Source organism: Panthera onca, chromosome A1 (assembly GCF_046562875.1).
Source record: "Panthera onca isolate mPanOnc1 chromosome A1, mPanOnc1 haplotype 2, whole genome shotgun sequence".
Classification (NCBI taxonomy): Eukaryota; Metazoa; Chordata; class Mammalia; order Carnivora; family Felidae; genus Panthera; species Panthera onca.
In genome coordinates this window covers 49,294,464-49,309,332 of record NC_138339.1, presented here as the reverse complement: position 1 = coordinate 49,309,332, position 14,869 = coordinate 49,294,464, and the positions used below count along the sequence as shown (strand labels likewise).

Sequence of the window (14,869 nt, the reverse complement as noted above, 5' to 3'; positions counted from 1 at the left end):
AGCGCTTGGGGCTTAGAAGAGACAATTCACAATGTGGGCCAAGTTCCTTTTCTAAGCATGAACTTCTAATAAACCAAATGGAAGACCAAAGCCACCTCAAGGATAGTTGATGTAGATATGTGTGCTTTGGTGAAGAAAAGGCACAAGGTTACAACAATGAGATGGCTTGGGATGCTTTCACTTTCTAGGTCAGTATCATCACCTGGTAATAGACTCCCCTGCCTCCTCCCCTCCACCGCCCCTCAAAATCAGCAGAGACAAAGCAGTCAGTACATTAACACAATCATATTTATTACAGTTTCCAGACTCCCATGTGACACATACCTACAGAAGAACACTGCAAACTGACGTTACTAGCAGCAATCCTCCATAAACATGAAGAATTTAGGTGAACTTCACACTTAGGAGTAATTTCAAGACAAGATGAGAAGTTATGGTTTTTCTTTTAGCAGCTTATATATGAATAGTGAAACTATAAATACAGAGGGTCACCAGGTTTAGCCTTGCCTAAAAAACACATTAATAAGTCACGGTGCAGAGGGGTATCCCCAGGGTTGCCAAACAGAAGGCTAATGTCTTTAGATGTCAGTATGAAATAAGCAGATCACTTTTCAAGACATCGCTTGCTATCTGTGTTAGTGTCAGGACAACAGAAAAAGAACTGGACAGCTGCCCTAGAACCTAGCTCACACATAATTCAGCCAGATAATCATTTAAATAATACCCCCTAAAATTGTTTAGACATTTTTCCCCCACAGCTCTAAAAACATAACATCAGACATAACATCAGACATTTGCTCCAAAGGAGTAAAAATCAAAAGCAATTGCAATGTATTGGGAATAGCTTTTATAGCTTTCCTGAGGGACAGTTGCCATCTTTTCAGAGAGTGTTTTTAAAGCAACACTAACTCTGGTAGCTTATCAAACTACTTTTTATTCTAAATAAATAAAAGACCAACTGAAGGTCTCAGGTGTACTTATTTCTTTTCCCCTAGATCTCTGAACCATGCAAAGCCATTCCTTGACAGATAGCTTTCATTTTTATTAGAGGGGCGCAAGAGAACTTACAAACATTTGAAAAATACTCAAAACACTGAAAGTAAAAAAGGCGCAACCCTTCCTCAGAGCCCAGGAAACTGTGACAGGCATCCCAAAGGCTTATATAAAATCCATCAACTCAATTTGCCAGAAAGTAGTGACAGACCACCCACCTTTGCAACATAAGCCCAGATAAGATTTTCTTCCTTTATAATCACTAAGAAAAGCCTTCTGGGAGTTACTGCCCAGGAAAACATAGGCTGATGAACAGAAGCTACTGGAAAGGGATTGACTGTATTCTATATCTGGCACAGGAAAAGAAAAATTAAAACAGTTGCTAAACCATTATATTTATGCCATGAAACTCTTATGTGAACCTTGGACTTCCCACAGCAACTATTTCATTCATAAAAAATACATAAAAGATGGGAAAGTTTTGGGGCAGCACCAGTGACAGACAGCTGTCTTTGAATAATTTTAATTATTCCTAAAGGCAAAAATTAGAGAAAATTTACAGAATCAATTCTATTTCATGATTTTGCCCATGTCAGCAGCTATGAGGATAGTGCAAAAAGAAATCCAAAAAACTCCTCTGCATCAAGTTAGGTTTCTGTTTTTCTCTCAAGGGGTAAAGTGGTATAACTAGATTTCTGTGAGGCTTCTGAGGAGTAAAGACAGCCCATAGTTCATGTCTTCACAACCTCTTAAGGTACTCCTGGACTTTTTACCACAAGGATAAATCAAGTCCCTTCTGATCCAGTAACAGCTCAAACCAAGGATTCTGATGCACCTAGACTTTAATGCTAATGGTTTCTAGGCTTTCTAACTTGATATGCACCATGCACAGACAGCAAGGTACCAAATGGTCTAAAGCCATCTGTCTTAGACACTGCTAACACTGGCTAACCATCACACAAATGACCCACCATCATAAGACAGTCTCTGAAATGAAGCATAAACGCTTCCCAAGTACTAGCACCAACAACCTAAAACGCACGTTCTCCTGGTTGTAGAACCACAGAATCACCTCTATGTATGAAGAACAGCACATGAAATCGTTCTGGGTGTGAAACCCATGTTCCATTGCTTGATGCCTTGTTATCTAACAAATCTGGTGCTCTGGAGAAGAGGTGTGTCCCATGAACTGTCTTCGGAACGGATTCCCATGTCTAGAGATTACTTTGAAGAACCTAAGTTGGATGTTCAAAAATAAGTACTATTCCTACCAACTGTCCTAAGCCCAAATCCCTGGAGAATACTAGAAACCAGATTTTGCTGCATTTCTGCAACATAGGGACCCCTCGGGTAAGCTCGTGGGGGCCTCCAGAACTCTACCATTCTGGCTGTTACTTTCTCTTTTTCTTTCTTTCTCCTGAGGAAGACTTCAGCTATTTTCATAGCAACTTATTATAATGTCCTAGATGATGACATATTTTGAGCAGCACATACATTCTTAGGACCAATTTGTTTTCCTTTTGAAATATTTCTACAATAATAAAGAAAAGGCAGTAATTAAAAAAAAATGACTTCCCTATAAAACACTGGCATGCTTTATACAATACAGCACATTTACTAAATGTGAATCACTGTCCAAAACTGAACCGATAAATGGGGCCAATGGGCACATTAGACTGATCACATGGATTTAAAATTATTTTCAGAGCCAGAATTATTATGTTGGACAGAAAAGCAGTAAACCAATCCTTATCTGGATATATGAAAATTATATACAAATACGAAAACTCAGCATGTGTTTAAAACAAATCACATTAGATTTAGTCAGGCACTAGAATGAATGCAAAGTGATATATTCCTTTTGATACCAAAATTTTACTTTACTGGGAAAACCTGGTATCTATTGCAGCTTCTAGCTGAGGACAGAAGGGTAGACAGATGAGGACATCTAACAGGAGAGACTGGTAAAGATGCAGAGGCAGGGGTGCCTGATGATTAAACAAGATAACTATTAATTGGGGAACTGAGATTTTATTAGACATACTATTTAGAAGATAATTTAGATTAGCAGATTCCAAAGACAATTGCTTGACTTTGTAACACGGAACCTCTCTAAATGCTTACTGCATCTGATCTGGCTCTAAAGAGTATATTTAAAATGCATCTTAAAATAAAAACAAGTAAATGAAACGAAGCATCTTCCACAAATTCCCCTTTGGGGATGTGTCATTTTTAGATGTGCATCTCCCTTTGGTACTATCACATAAACCTCTTGAAAAGTTCAGGGGAATTTTTTCTGATGATCAGAAAAGGATTGGGGCTGGCATTTGTGGGGGAAGCAGCAAAGAAATGTTACTCTTCTTTTACTGAGGATATTCTTCTGAGAACTTCCATTGTCCTTTAGGAGAAAGGAATGGAATATGGAAAATAGTTCCTGAAGATATCACTGCCTTCTGATGACAAGTTCAAAATTACAACAGCCACAGAGATGACTTTCTTATGTAGCACCTACCTTGCTCATAAGACATAGAACTCTTATCGAGCTATGAAATATAGTTAGTAAAAATTACTCATGGCACTTAAACATGTTTAGAGACTTTAAAATGCCTTCCTAAAATTCTCTGTCTCAGTGCCCCGGTGAGGTAGGTGTCTGATGGGAAAAACTGAGGCACAGAGGGGTTAAGTCTGCTCTCCTTTCATTGGCCCAGTGGCCCAGCTAGCAGAAGGACCAGGTGCCCTAACTCCCTAAACATTATTCACCCTGCTTCTCAGAAGGCTTATCTAAGTTACACAAAAAATGCAGCAGGGAATTTTTTTTCAAGCATTTTAACTAGTTAGCTACTTCTTATTCTCACTTTGAATGTAAGTTATATAAAATAAAACCAAATATAAACTAACAAAACAAAAAATCAATATTGCCTAACAGTCTGCATCAAGATGTAGCCTATTCTGTACTGGTGATTGAAAAAGCATATAATATGATTCAAGTAGAAGTATTAGAGAGTACTACAGTGTTCCCATTACTCAAGCCAGGCAGTAAGTAAAGTGTTCCTTATAGATGCCACCCACTGTACTTTGTAAGAACCTCGCTGGCGTGACATGAGGAAATAAAACTATCACTCCTACTTCGTGGAAAAATCATTCTGAAAGTTAGTCTACACGGGCCAGCCCTCCCCAGAAAGGAAGCTCCCAACCATGTGATGCATATGTATTACTGAGTCCATGCAGAACTCTTTGAAGCCAGATACGTAGGTCACAATCTCCTGCCATAAAGCTCACAGGACAGTTCACACTACATACAGAAGGGCAATACAGTGGGTACATGCACTACACCATGCCACACAAGTGAGAGAAAAGGCCAAGAAACCACCTCATGAGCATCATATAGTCCCATGTGGCATGCCATTCTCAGAAGCTACCTCTGGTAAGTGGGGAAGACTGATGAATTCCCATATCCCTTTACATACTAAGGAGAGGGATAACAACAGAGTATTCATTGTTGGCTGCTCTAAGCATACCAACTATCCAAAGTTTACATAAGTTAGTGGCTTTCTTTCTTAGTTTTGCAGATATTCAAAGGTAATAAATTACATTTCTTGATAAAGAGAGAGAATGGTGTAGAGCAAAAATCAAAGGTCAGTTACAAGTTGTGGGTGCAGGGCTACAGGGCAATTTATGTTACTACTCTTAGAATCAAATTCATAAGTACTCAGGGCACTAGCTTTTAGAAATGAGAGCATTTTTTGAGGTGTTTTTTTATTCCCATCTTTATAGTGTCTGTGGGATGAATTTAATTCATACCATGACTCCTAATTCAAATGGAAGATATGATATTTGGTTTGAGTGTCTAAAGTCAACCATGACACCAAACTGGATGCATATTTCCTCTGTACAGCTTTTGCCTTGATATTAACGCAAACCCTCACCTTCCTAAGGCCTGTGTCCGCTTGAGGGAGCTCATCTTCCAGAGGGCCCAAGCCTGGCTCTATGCTCTGCACATGCAGGACCAGAGGGAATCATTCCAACTCAGAGTTTCACTGGGATACTAGGATACAGCATAGCAGCGGTTCATGCATTTTATTTTTAAGAACCAAAGCTCAAGAGATGCCGAGCTGGTCACTGTGCAAGATGAACCAGCAGGACATTCTCGCCTCGAATGAAAATCTGATTTATATGTCGAGTGAATACCTGCTGGTAATCCACTTTGGGCTTTCGCTTTTTCTTACGGGGCTGACCCCTGGAAAGGGTGGTAGCCCTGGAAAAGGTACCTCCTGCACTTGACCCTTCTGTCCGTGTAGTCCTCCCTGACATCTCTGACCTGGACTCCTCCCTTGCAGACGCCTGCAGGGAAGAAGGGACGGAGCGGGAACGCCTGCGTGAGCCCCGGTCAGTGTCTCCTCTTCCCCACACCGAAGCTACCTTCCAAGTGGATGTCTGGGAGTATCTGGACAGAGTGGAATCTTCAACTGCAGACTTGGAATCTGCGTCCTTTTTGGAGGAATCTTGAAGTTTTAGGCGATCAAATAGCTAGAAGGAAAGTAATGATAAATATCAGTCTTCTCTTTAGCCGTCAACATCCTTCTTTGAATATACAGAAAAAACACCATATTCATGAATTAGGTTTTATGGACTTCTTACTTTGCAATTTTTAAAAAGCAGTGAGTTTTTCTGTGTTTAGCCATAATTCGGGTAAATCAATAAATATGTCAAGAGAAAAGGCACCTGCTTTTTTCTGTGGTATAAAATGGAAAGACTTTTAAGGCTTATAAGAGGTAACTTGCTGCTCAAATAACATGCAGGCCAGAAGCACAGACTCATTTGTGATTAGCTGAATGCGTGAGAAGAGACTAATGAAGACCCTGGTCCAGGCATACAGAGTGGACAGCAACTGAGCTCTCCCCCCAAGAAAACCTGGTCACCGGGCTCAGTGATCTCAATGTCTAAGATTGAAAGCATGCTGGGTACTCAGGAAGCCAGGGTAAACTGCCTACCCTAGTAAGAGTCAATGAAGAATCCCGTTCATACGCTTTGCCTAGAACAGGTTTTCGGTAGGTCTCATCCACATCGGTAAGTGCCTAGAGAAACAGCCCAAAGGGAAAAAAGATAAGGCAGAATTAAAAATATTATTTTTACAGCTTCTAGAAAAAACATTTTAAAAAGAAGAATAAACACTGGGGTGCTTGGGTGGCTCAGTCGGTTGAGCGTCTGACTTTGGCTCAGGTCACGATCTCGCCATTTGTGAGTTTGAAGCCCGCATTGGGCTCTGTGCTGACAGCTCAGAGCCTGGAGCCTGCTTCAGATTCTGTGGCCCCTCCCATGCTCATGCTCTGTCTCTCTTTGTCTCTCAATAATAAATAAACGTTAAGAAGAAAAAATTAAAAAAAAATCCTCCTACAGGTGGAACATAAGTTTTAAAAAAATAAATAAAAAGGAGAATAAACATCTAACTTAGCAGAACTAAACTTAACAAGTGACTGAGCTCTTGGGCAGGAGAAAACGGTAATACCTGGAGCCCTCTGAGTAAGATTTCCAAGCTGCTACCACCATATAAGATAGGTTTCTTCTATGGTAAGGGGCCTTTACAAATGCATGGTAGAGGTTTTTAAATTTCAGTGTGCATATGTATCTAAGAGGCTTATTAAAATAGAAATCCAAGGCCACTTCCTAGATATTCTGATTTAGTAGGTCTGGGATGAAGCCAAGGAATTTTCTGTTTTAACCAGAAATTCCATGATTCTGATGTAGGATGCCCTTAGATCATACTTTGAGAAACACTATTCTACTGCTTCTTTTCCCTCATCAGATTTACGTCTTACGACAGCAATGAACAGGTATTAACCAGGGTTCCATACAGAACTGTTGGGGAATTCCTGTCTTTGAGAGATGGACCTCAGAGGACAGCTATGTAGGGCCAAATGAGCTCAGGTATGAGAATTCAGTTTGAAAAGTGTGACTCACCCTACAAATATAAGCTGATGGTATTATTATCATGCCTGTCATCAAAGATGTTCTCTTAAAAACTTTTCCTTCAAAGTGAAATTATAATAGTAAAGTAGTTTTTCCTACATTTTAGAGATAACAAAAGTGGCCTCAGAGAAACCATCTTGCCCAGAGTCACAGAGCTACCAAGTGGTAAAGCTAGGATTCAAATCCAGGTCTTCTGATCCCACAGTGGTTGAAAAGATGGTGTTAGGAGTCAGAAAGACCTGGGATAATGTTCTAATACTTCCACTTACTATCAGTGTGATCTGGGCCAATCATTCAATATCTCTAGCCTCAATTTCTTCATTTGTAAAATGGAACAGTAACAGACCTTGTTCACTGAGATACTATATTATAAATCCTTAGTATACTGTACAGCAAATAGGAAGTAATAAATAGTCAGCAACTATTATACTCATCCAGGAGAATGCATGGAGGAAGATAAAACACAGGAAAAAGAAAAGTTAGAGATAGAAGACCATATGAAAAGCCTGGTGGTTCCTATTTTAATTGCTTGTCTCACAGTATAATTGTGCCATAATCTATCTCTTCCCTCCTACGAATGTCTGGTAAACAGACAGTAAGCCTCTAGGAGTGTGGGGGCGCATGTACTCCATAAGGAAACACCATGCAAAGTGCCTTGCTTATTAGTATGTCTGCTTCCCCTCTATCTTTATCTATCTTCCCAAATGCTATAGAGTGAAAGTTCCTTTCTGAAATTTCTGTACCTAGCACTGTGGTAAAGTACCAGCCAAAGTGGAAAATCAATAAATGTTTTGAAATGAATGAAAGAATGGTTAGTAGGAAATTGATATAGAATTACTAAACAGATAAAATAAATCATTATTCCTTAAGCACAAATGACATTTGGGACCAGAGAATAGTTTGCTGCTGGGGGGCTATTTTTTGTATTGTAGGATGTGCTGCAGCACCCTGGCTGCTACCCATTAGATACCAGTAATACTCCATGCCATGGTTGTGACAATTAAAAAAACGTACCCAGACAGTGCCAAATGTCCCTAGGAGGGAAGGAAGAGCAAAACTGCCCTGCTTGAGGGGCGCCTCGGTGGCTCAGTCGGTTAAGCATCTGACTTCGGCTCAGGTCATGATCTCATGGTTTGTGGGTTCGAGCCCTGTGTCGGGCTCTCTGCTGTCAGCACAGAGCCCACTTCAGGTCTCTGTACCCCTCTCTCTGCCCCTCCCCCACTCACACTATCTCTCTCTCAAAAATAAATAAGCATTAAAAAAAATTTTTTTAATTGCCTCGGCTGAAAGCCAATGCCTTAAAGAAAAGGAAGCAATAAAAAGAACTTTTTTTATTGTTGATCAAGAGAATGCAAAAATTCTAGTTCTTCTAGGAAGTCATTTTATAGGTTTTCCTAAATAAAATTACTCAGGTCATTTAGACATATAAAAGATTTAATCCTTAGGAGTTCTCCAGCCCTTTGAGAAAGGCTTAATTACCATATTCCAGAACTTGTCAAATGCGACGAGGAAGCCTGTACAGACGCCACGAAGACCCTTGAAAGTGCGAATGTGAACGTTCACTTTCACCCCCTCCCGGATACAACGATGGAGCTCACCCAGAGGGCTGCCTTCGTGCACTGAAACAAGACAAGAGCAGACAGCATAATGTAAACATCTGCCTTCATTCTCAGAATTAGCAACCAAGACCAGCCAACCATCTCCAGCAACACCAGGCAACATGGTGCAGTGGCAACCTCACTATGGAAATGAGAAGGCCCAATGGGCAGCATGGTTAGTACGGGCAACACACTGAAGTAAGACAAGATTCCACCAGGATGAGGATAAAACATACATATGGCTGTCACCCGAATGTTTCACTAATTGTATATCCCATGTTCTATGATATCATTGATTCTAAGATGCACCATTATTTAAAAACATTTGGGGGGGGGGGACCCACATTAAATGTACACATCAGCAGCAAAATTTTTCTCAGTTCTGTGCCTGGTTAAGACAACTTTTTAAAAGATAATTCTCATGAACCACATATCCAGCTTGACTCTTCAAAAAACCGAAAATCTTGTTCATATGTTTAAAGGAAACAAACCATGTAACACATCTGCCCTTAAACACGTGCAGTCCTCTAACGAGAGAATGGACTTTTGGCCCCCATCTGAGATACTCCATGGACAAGCTCTCTGGAGCCACTAGTGTTCCAATGGACACCATCTTTACACTAGATGGAAGAGACCTGGTTTCATTCCAAGCCTTGTTGACAGAAAGGTACCTGCTGGGCATTAGGCTCTTAGGACATTGCAGATAAGCATCACGTAAAAAGAGAATGACGATTCATGGGAAGAATGCTGGGACTATAAATTGCAGCCTTTATGATGATGGATTCTCTTTCTCAGGGCTTGTGAAGAGGGATGAATTTTATTTTTATTACTTCATGTTAACTTAGCCTTCACAATATGATGGCTATATGATATATATAAAACCTCCCAAAAGAAAACCACATGTCCAATCACACACTTACACTCACACTCACACATAGTCTTTGTCTTTCCCTCCCAAGTTTGCAAGGCATAATTCTTTGGAGATTGATTCTTGCCATCAATAGTAAACACAAAATCTCTGTTTTGTTTCTAGTAGTATGAAAGAGAACAAGAGTCCTGCCCTTCAGTTTGGATAACTAAGCTGGTTACTCCTGACCTCTTTATCCCTCACTCATGGGTCAGCTTATACATCATGGCAGTGATAAATTAATAAAAGAAAATACTCTGAAGAAAGTGACCTAGCAAATGAGAAGTAGGAGCTTATGTCAGATTGAAGATTCAGCAAGAAGGCACAGTTGAAGGCAATGTGGCAGAGACAGAGGCTCTGGAAAGGAATGTGAGAGTTTTGGTCTGGCCTCATCATCTACCTTACCTGTAGCAATATTTTAAAATTCTTTGAATGTTTGAGTAACTTTTTCTCTACAAGTCTGACTTTCCTCATTTATAAAATGAGGTTAGACTAGTTAACTTCTAGATTCATTTGAGAATAAGTCTCTATAATTCAATATTTTAGAAACCTGGATTAGTTTCTTTGCCTATACACATTCACTGCTTCCCCCGTCCCCATATGTGTTTCCACAAACAGTGGAAAGACCACTCTTTTCCTAACTTGTAAAAAAATAGAGAGGTATGACTTTTACCCCTGAACCCCCACATAAGAGAAAAAAGACAAGCACATATCTTAACAACAGTTTCTTATTCTAGCTAAACAAATGACAAACTCAGGTCTTTCAACTCTCATATCTGTACTCTTCCCTTGATTTTTTTTTCTTCCAAAGATTTATTAATAAGGTATAATTCCAGGGAGCACTTCACTCCTGTGTGATCAAAAATACATCACTAGCACCACCTATCAGAGCAAACTACCAAGGCAAAAATTCTGAATCGGAACGCACCCTCTGAATCTCTTTCCAGCAGTCTAACAAACTCCAAATATGAACCAAGCTTCTAAAATTTAATACAACAACAAAAAGATATATATGCCTTATCTTTGAAGTTATTCTTCCAGATCTCCTTCTCCATTGCTACTATTCTTAGGCCTCAACCTTCTAAGTCCCAGTCATTTTTTTTAAGTTTTTTTTTTTTTTTTAAATGTTTATTTATTTTTGAGAGAGAGACAGTGAGAGCTAGGGAGAGGCAGAGAGAGAGAGAGAGAGGGAGACATAAAATCCGAAGCAGGCTCCAGGCTCTGAGCTGTCAGCCCAGAGCCTGACAAGGGGCTCAAACCCACAAGCTGTGAGATCATGACTTGAGGTGAAGTCGGACGCTTAACCGACTGAGCCACCCAGGTGCCCCTAAATCCCAGTCATTTTAAACTCTATTCTTCTCCCTACTTGTGGCCACACTAGGCTCAGACAATGGACTCTCAATAAGTATGACCTGTCCTTTCCTTTCTCTTCCCACAACCAATACAGCCCAGAGTCTTATGGGATGGTTGGTTCACTACAACAGCCTCCGAGGTCCCCTCACTCCCATCCTCCCTAGCCATCATCATCACCAATTACTGAGCACTCCCTATGAGCCAGGCCCTGGGGTAAGGTTAACGTTATGTATGTTATTTAATCCTCACAACTTTAACACTTAGGCACTATTATTTTGCCCTACTTTCTAGATGAGGAAAACGAGGCTCAGAAATGTTCATTTGAATTAGTTTTTCAAGGTTACTTACGTAGTAAACAGCTGAGTCAACACCCAATTCGGGTAGGTTATACATACATCCTGCCCTGGAGCTTTTAATTATGACAGCCTAAAACAACAATAACCACCACAACAACCTACAACAATCACAGGGACATTTAACAATCACTGAGAATTTCCCCATGTACTACTGTGGTAAACGCTTTGAATGGATTAGCTAACTGAGGCCCCAAAGAGTTTAAGCGACTTGCCTCCGTAAAACAGCTAGAAAGTGGAGGAGCTAGTGTTCAAAACTAAAAAAGCCAGCAGTCGAACCCCTGCATCTGTGGTCTGTACACCGTCCCCCACCAAATACATTTTACTACTAGAAATTAAACTATGACAAACATTGCCCTAAAAGTGTTTACTTAAGAATATACACCATGGTCCCCACTATCTATCGTAACAAAGTCAGAGAGAAACTCTTTGGTCTTCAAAGTGTTTTAACACATCCTTCTCTGGACCCAGATTCTGTTCTCGTTGTTCTAGACACACACCGTCTGCCTCACTTATGTGGTACTGTCCACCCACCAAAAGAAGTGAGCAGAGAAACATGAGAATGTACTCCCCTGTTCCCTCACTTGAGATTAGCATGATGGCCCTGGCACATTGGCCCTGGAGTTGGACAAACCGAGTTGCAAGCTAACTAGCTATATAATCTTGGGCAAGCAGTGATGCTCAACAAGCCTCACTTAAAAAGTAGTATCTAAGGGTAAAGTAAGATACGAAGCATCTACAGGGCTTCGCAAACTGCACAGCACTCACCCACTAAATAACTGTAGCCATAATTAGCAACAATAAAATTATCTCCTGGCTTAAAAAGGGACTGTTTGGGATGATGGATTTGTTCTGTATCTTTATTGTGATGGTGATTTCATGACTACACATTTGTCAAAACTCACTTTAAAATGGTGAATTTTGCCGCATACAAATTATACTTCAACAGCCTAGCCTAACTTTTAAATAATTACTGTCATCCCTAACCATGCCCTTCTTTAAATTAACTTCAAGACCTGAAGACAACCTTTTATAGGAACTCTGAATAAACTTAATCTTACCCACGCTTCTGTACTTTTCTTGCTTTCTGAAGCTCATCAGTTCTTTGTCACGTCTACCCATCTCTATCATGTACACCCAACCGTTTCCAGTGGAGTGATAAAAATTTTCAGTGCCTACGGCACATTCTGAGATCTTGATTGCAGGCATATATTTAATTGTGGAAAGCCAACAAAGCTGGTTTTCATGCTCTGTCATACTAATATAACAGAGTACTCCCTAGGTAAAGCCAAAACCACTCGCCATACAGAAGTATGTCTTTTCTTTGACAATATCAGTAGCAAAGCCACAACTGGCAAAACGGAAATAAATGTTACAATCTGAGAGTTGGAGAGCATTTCAAAGATCTGATAGTGGCAAAACAAGGTCCCCAGCTACTCTTATTTTAGCTACATGCACACTCTGTCTTTGTGTTATCGTTGGGGAAGCAGGCTGGGGTGCACCCTGGCTTGGCCAAGAATGCTTTAGCACTGTCACAGTAAATGATCTGACCAAGACCCAGCTAACAGCACACAGCTTTTCAGGATGTTTCTCTCTTTACAAACACATTTCTAGGAATGAAACAACTTGCTTAACACAACCTTCCACTCCAAAGCCAGTGATTTAAAAATGTTACAATTTAGCTATCAGGATACAGATGCTTTGAATGGCTAACTAGGTCATTGTCTTCCCCGGCAGGTGTGAGAACTGCTTGCCAGATGACAGGAGACATAACCCTGGCTTGTTTTCATTCCACTGGTGGAAGACCTAACTCACACATTAGCAGCCTTGCTGTTTACAGATCTCCAAGCATCTATTAGGCTCCAAGAGATTCCCTTGTGCCATTCACACCTTCAGAACTTAAAATAACTTGCGCATATGGTAACAGGAGCGTGACAGACCCAGTCCTGCACCCATCCTGGCAGGGTGGCGGTGAAACAGTGTCTGTATTTTAGTGGCACTGGTGCCTGCTGCATTCCAGCACTTGTGACTTGGGAACGCGAACATACGTGTTTCAAGACCGCACAGCCCTTCTCCTACGACCCCAGGAGGAGTGTCACTTAGTGTGCAGGGGTTATGAAATTATGTCCCCTGTTCTAACTGCAGGGACAGATCTCCTGACACTCCATCCCGTCATCGCCAGTCCCACTAACCACTCTCCTTTCCTTAAAATTGGCTGTGCCCCTCCCCTCTGGCTGTGGCGTGCAGCTCCTCCCGGCGATGTCCGCTTTCCAGGCCCCACCACCTTTCCAGACGCCCATCACCCTCGTGGTCGTAGCCCCTCGTTGCGGGCTCCGCATCACCTCTGCAGCCACTCGCATGGACCCCGTTAGAGCCCCTCCTTGTTACCTCTACAGCCTTCCCACTCTGCCCCCACGACTCTCCCTCACCCGTCAGTACTCCAGAAGACCTTCCTTCCCCACGCCCCCCCTTCCCCACATTATTCAAGGAGAACCTCCTCACGGCCGCGGATGATCTCTGCAACCTTCATCAAGACCCTCTCCCTCAGGCGCGCAGACCCGCACCAAGCCCCTAGCACCCTGCAAACGCCCCCCTCGGCCGCCACCTTCCGGGCAGCGGGCCTGGGCCGCGGCCCCCACCCCGCCCTGCCCGCGCCCGCCGGACTCACAGGGCATTCGCGTGAGCACGTTGCGCGGCGCCTTCCTGCTCCGACCCGGACCCCGCCGGCGTGCCCCGGCGGCCCCGTCCCCTTCCTCCTTGGCCACCATGAGGCGACGGAGGCGCTGGATGCGCTCGGGGTCTGGGGCCGGGGCGTCCAGGCGGCGACGGGTTCTAGCCGAGGGCCCGGCAGAGGCGGCGGGCACCCCTGAGCCCGCGGCCGCGCCCCGCGCCCGCCCGCGCCCGCCGCCCCGGACCCCGGTCCTGAGGAAGCTCTCGTACTCGGCCAGGTTGTTGAAGCAGGGCGCGTTTGGGTAGGGTATGGGCGGCAGGCGGGGCGCGTACAGGGCCAGCAGCGGGTCGAAGCTGTCAGAGCTGACATCCAGCCGCGGGCTGGGCGGGCGCGCGGGGCTCCCGGCGCGAGCCGACCTCGCCCCCCGCTCCCGCTCCTCCATGTTTGAAAGGCCCGCAAGCCGAGGCCGATGGGAAGAAGGAGCGGGGCCGCCAGAGGGCGGCACTGCGCAGCCGCGGCTTGGGGTTGCACTGCGCCGGCGCGGCCACCGGGAGGCAGCATCTGTCCGCTCTCGGCGCCGAGCAGCCGGCCTCCGCCTGGGCGCTCGGGTAACAGGTTAATCTGCTTGAATGCAGTGTTTCCCCATTTATATCATTATCACTTAGGATGTTTGTCAATACTCCAGATTCCCCGGGGGTGGATCCTGGAACCAGCATTTTAACAAGCTTCGCTAGGCGTTTGTCTGCTCTCTGGAACTGTAGTATACTCGTAGCTTGAGCTGGTGGGAAGAGGCTGGAAGAGGGCAATCAGAGTCCCGTTTTGCATGCTGAATTTTACTGGGGGCTAGCCTACCTGGACTCAAATTATTTAGCTTCTTTGGGTCTTTACATTCTCACCTGAAATGTAATAGAAATAGTACCTAACCCACAGAATTGTCCTAAGAATGAAGAGATACTGCATAGAGAGCATATAAATGCTTTATCCTAGCTGGTACTGGTTAAGTGGACAACGAAGCTGTGAAGGATGG

At 43.0% G+C, this 14,869-nt stretch overlaps 1 protein-coding gene across 1 annotated transcript; it reads right to left on the bottom strand.

Moving 5' to 3' along the window:
• Positions 1-270: 270 nt before the first annotated feature.
• On the bottom strand, positions 271-14,321 carry LSM11 (LSM11, U7 small nuclear RNA associated). Its single transcript, XM_060634851.3, has 4 exons — positions 13,840-14,321; positions 8,440-8,579; positions 5,985-6,068; positions 271-5,520 (listed from the first exon to the last, which is right to left on the bottom strand). The coding sequence occupies exons 1-4, from the start codon at positions 14,282-14,284 to the stop codon at positions 5,110-5,112; spliced, it is 1,080 nt and encodes a 359-aa protein (XP_060490834.1). The 5' UTR covers positions 14,285-14,321; the 3' UTR covers positions 271-5,109.
• Positions 14,322-14,869: the final 548 nt, after the last annotated feature.

What these genes read in the sequence shown, in the direction of transcription:
- LSM11 (XM_060634851.3), bottom strand. Translation starts at nt 14,284, where the DNA reads ATGGAGGAGCGGGAGCGGGGGGCGAGGTCGGCTCGCGCCGGGAGCCCC. An exon ending in CGTGCTCACGCGAATGCCCT is followed by an intron (nt 8,580 to 13,839) that starts GTGAGTCCGGCG and finishes GTCTTGTTTCAG; the next exon opens with TGCACGAAGGCAGCCCTCTG. An exon ending in CTTCATTGACTCTTACTAGG is followed by an intron (nt 5,521 to 5,984) that starts GTAGGCAGTTTA and finishes CTTTCCTTCTAG; the next exon opens with CTATTTGATCGCCTAAAACT.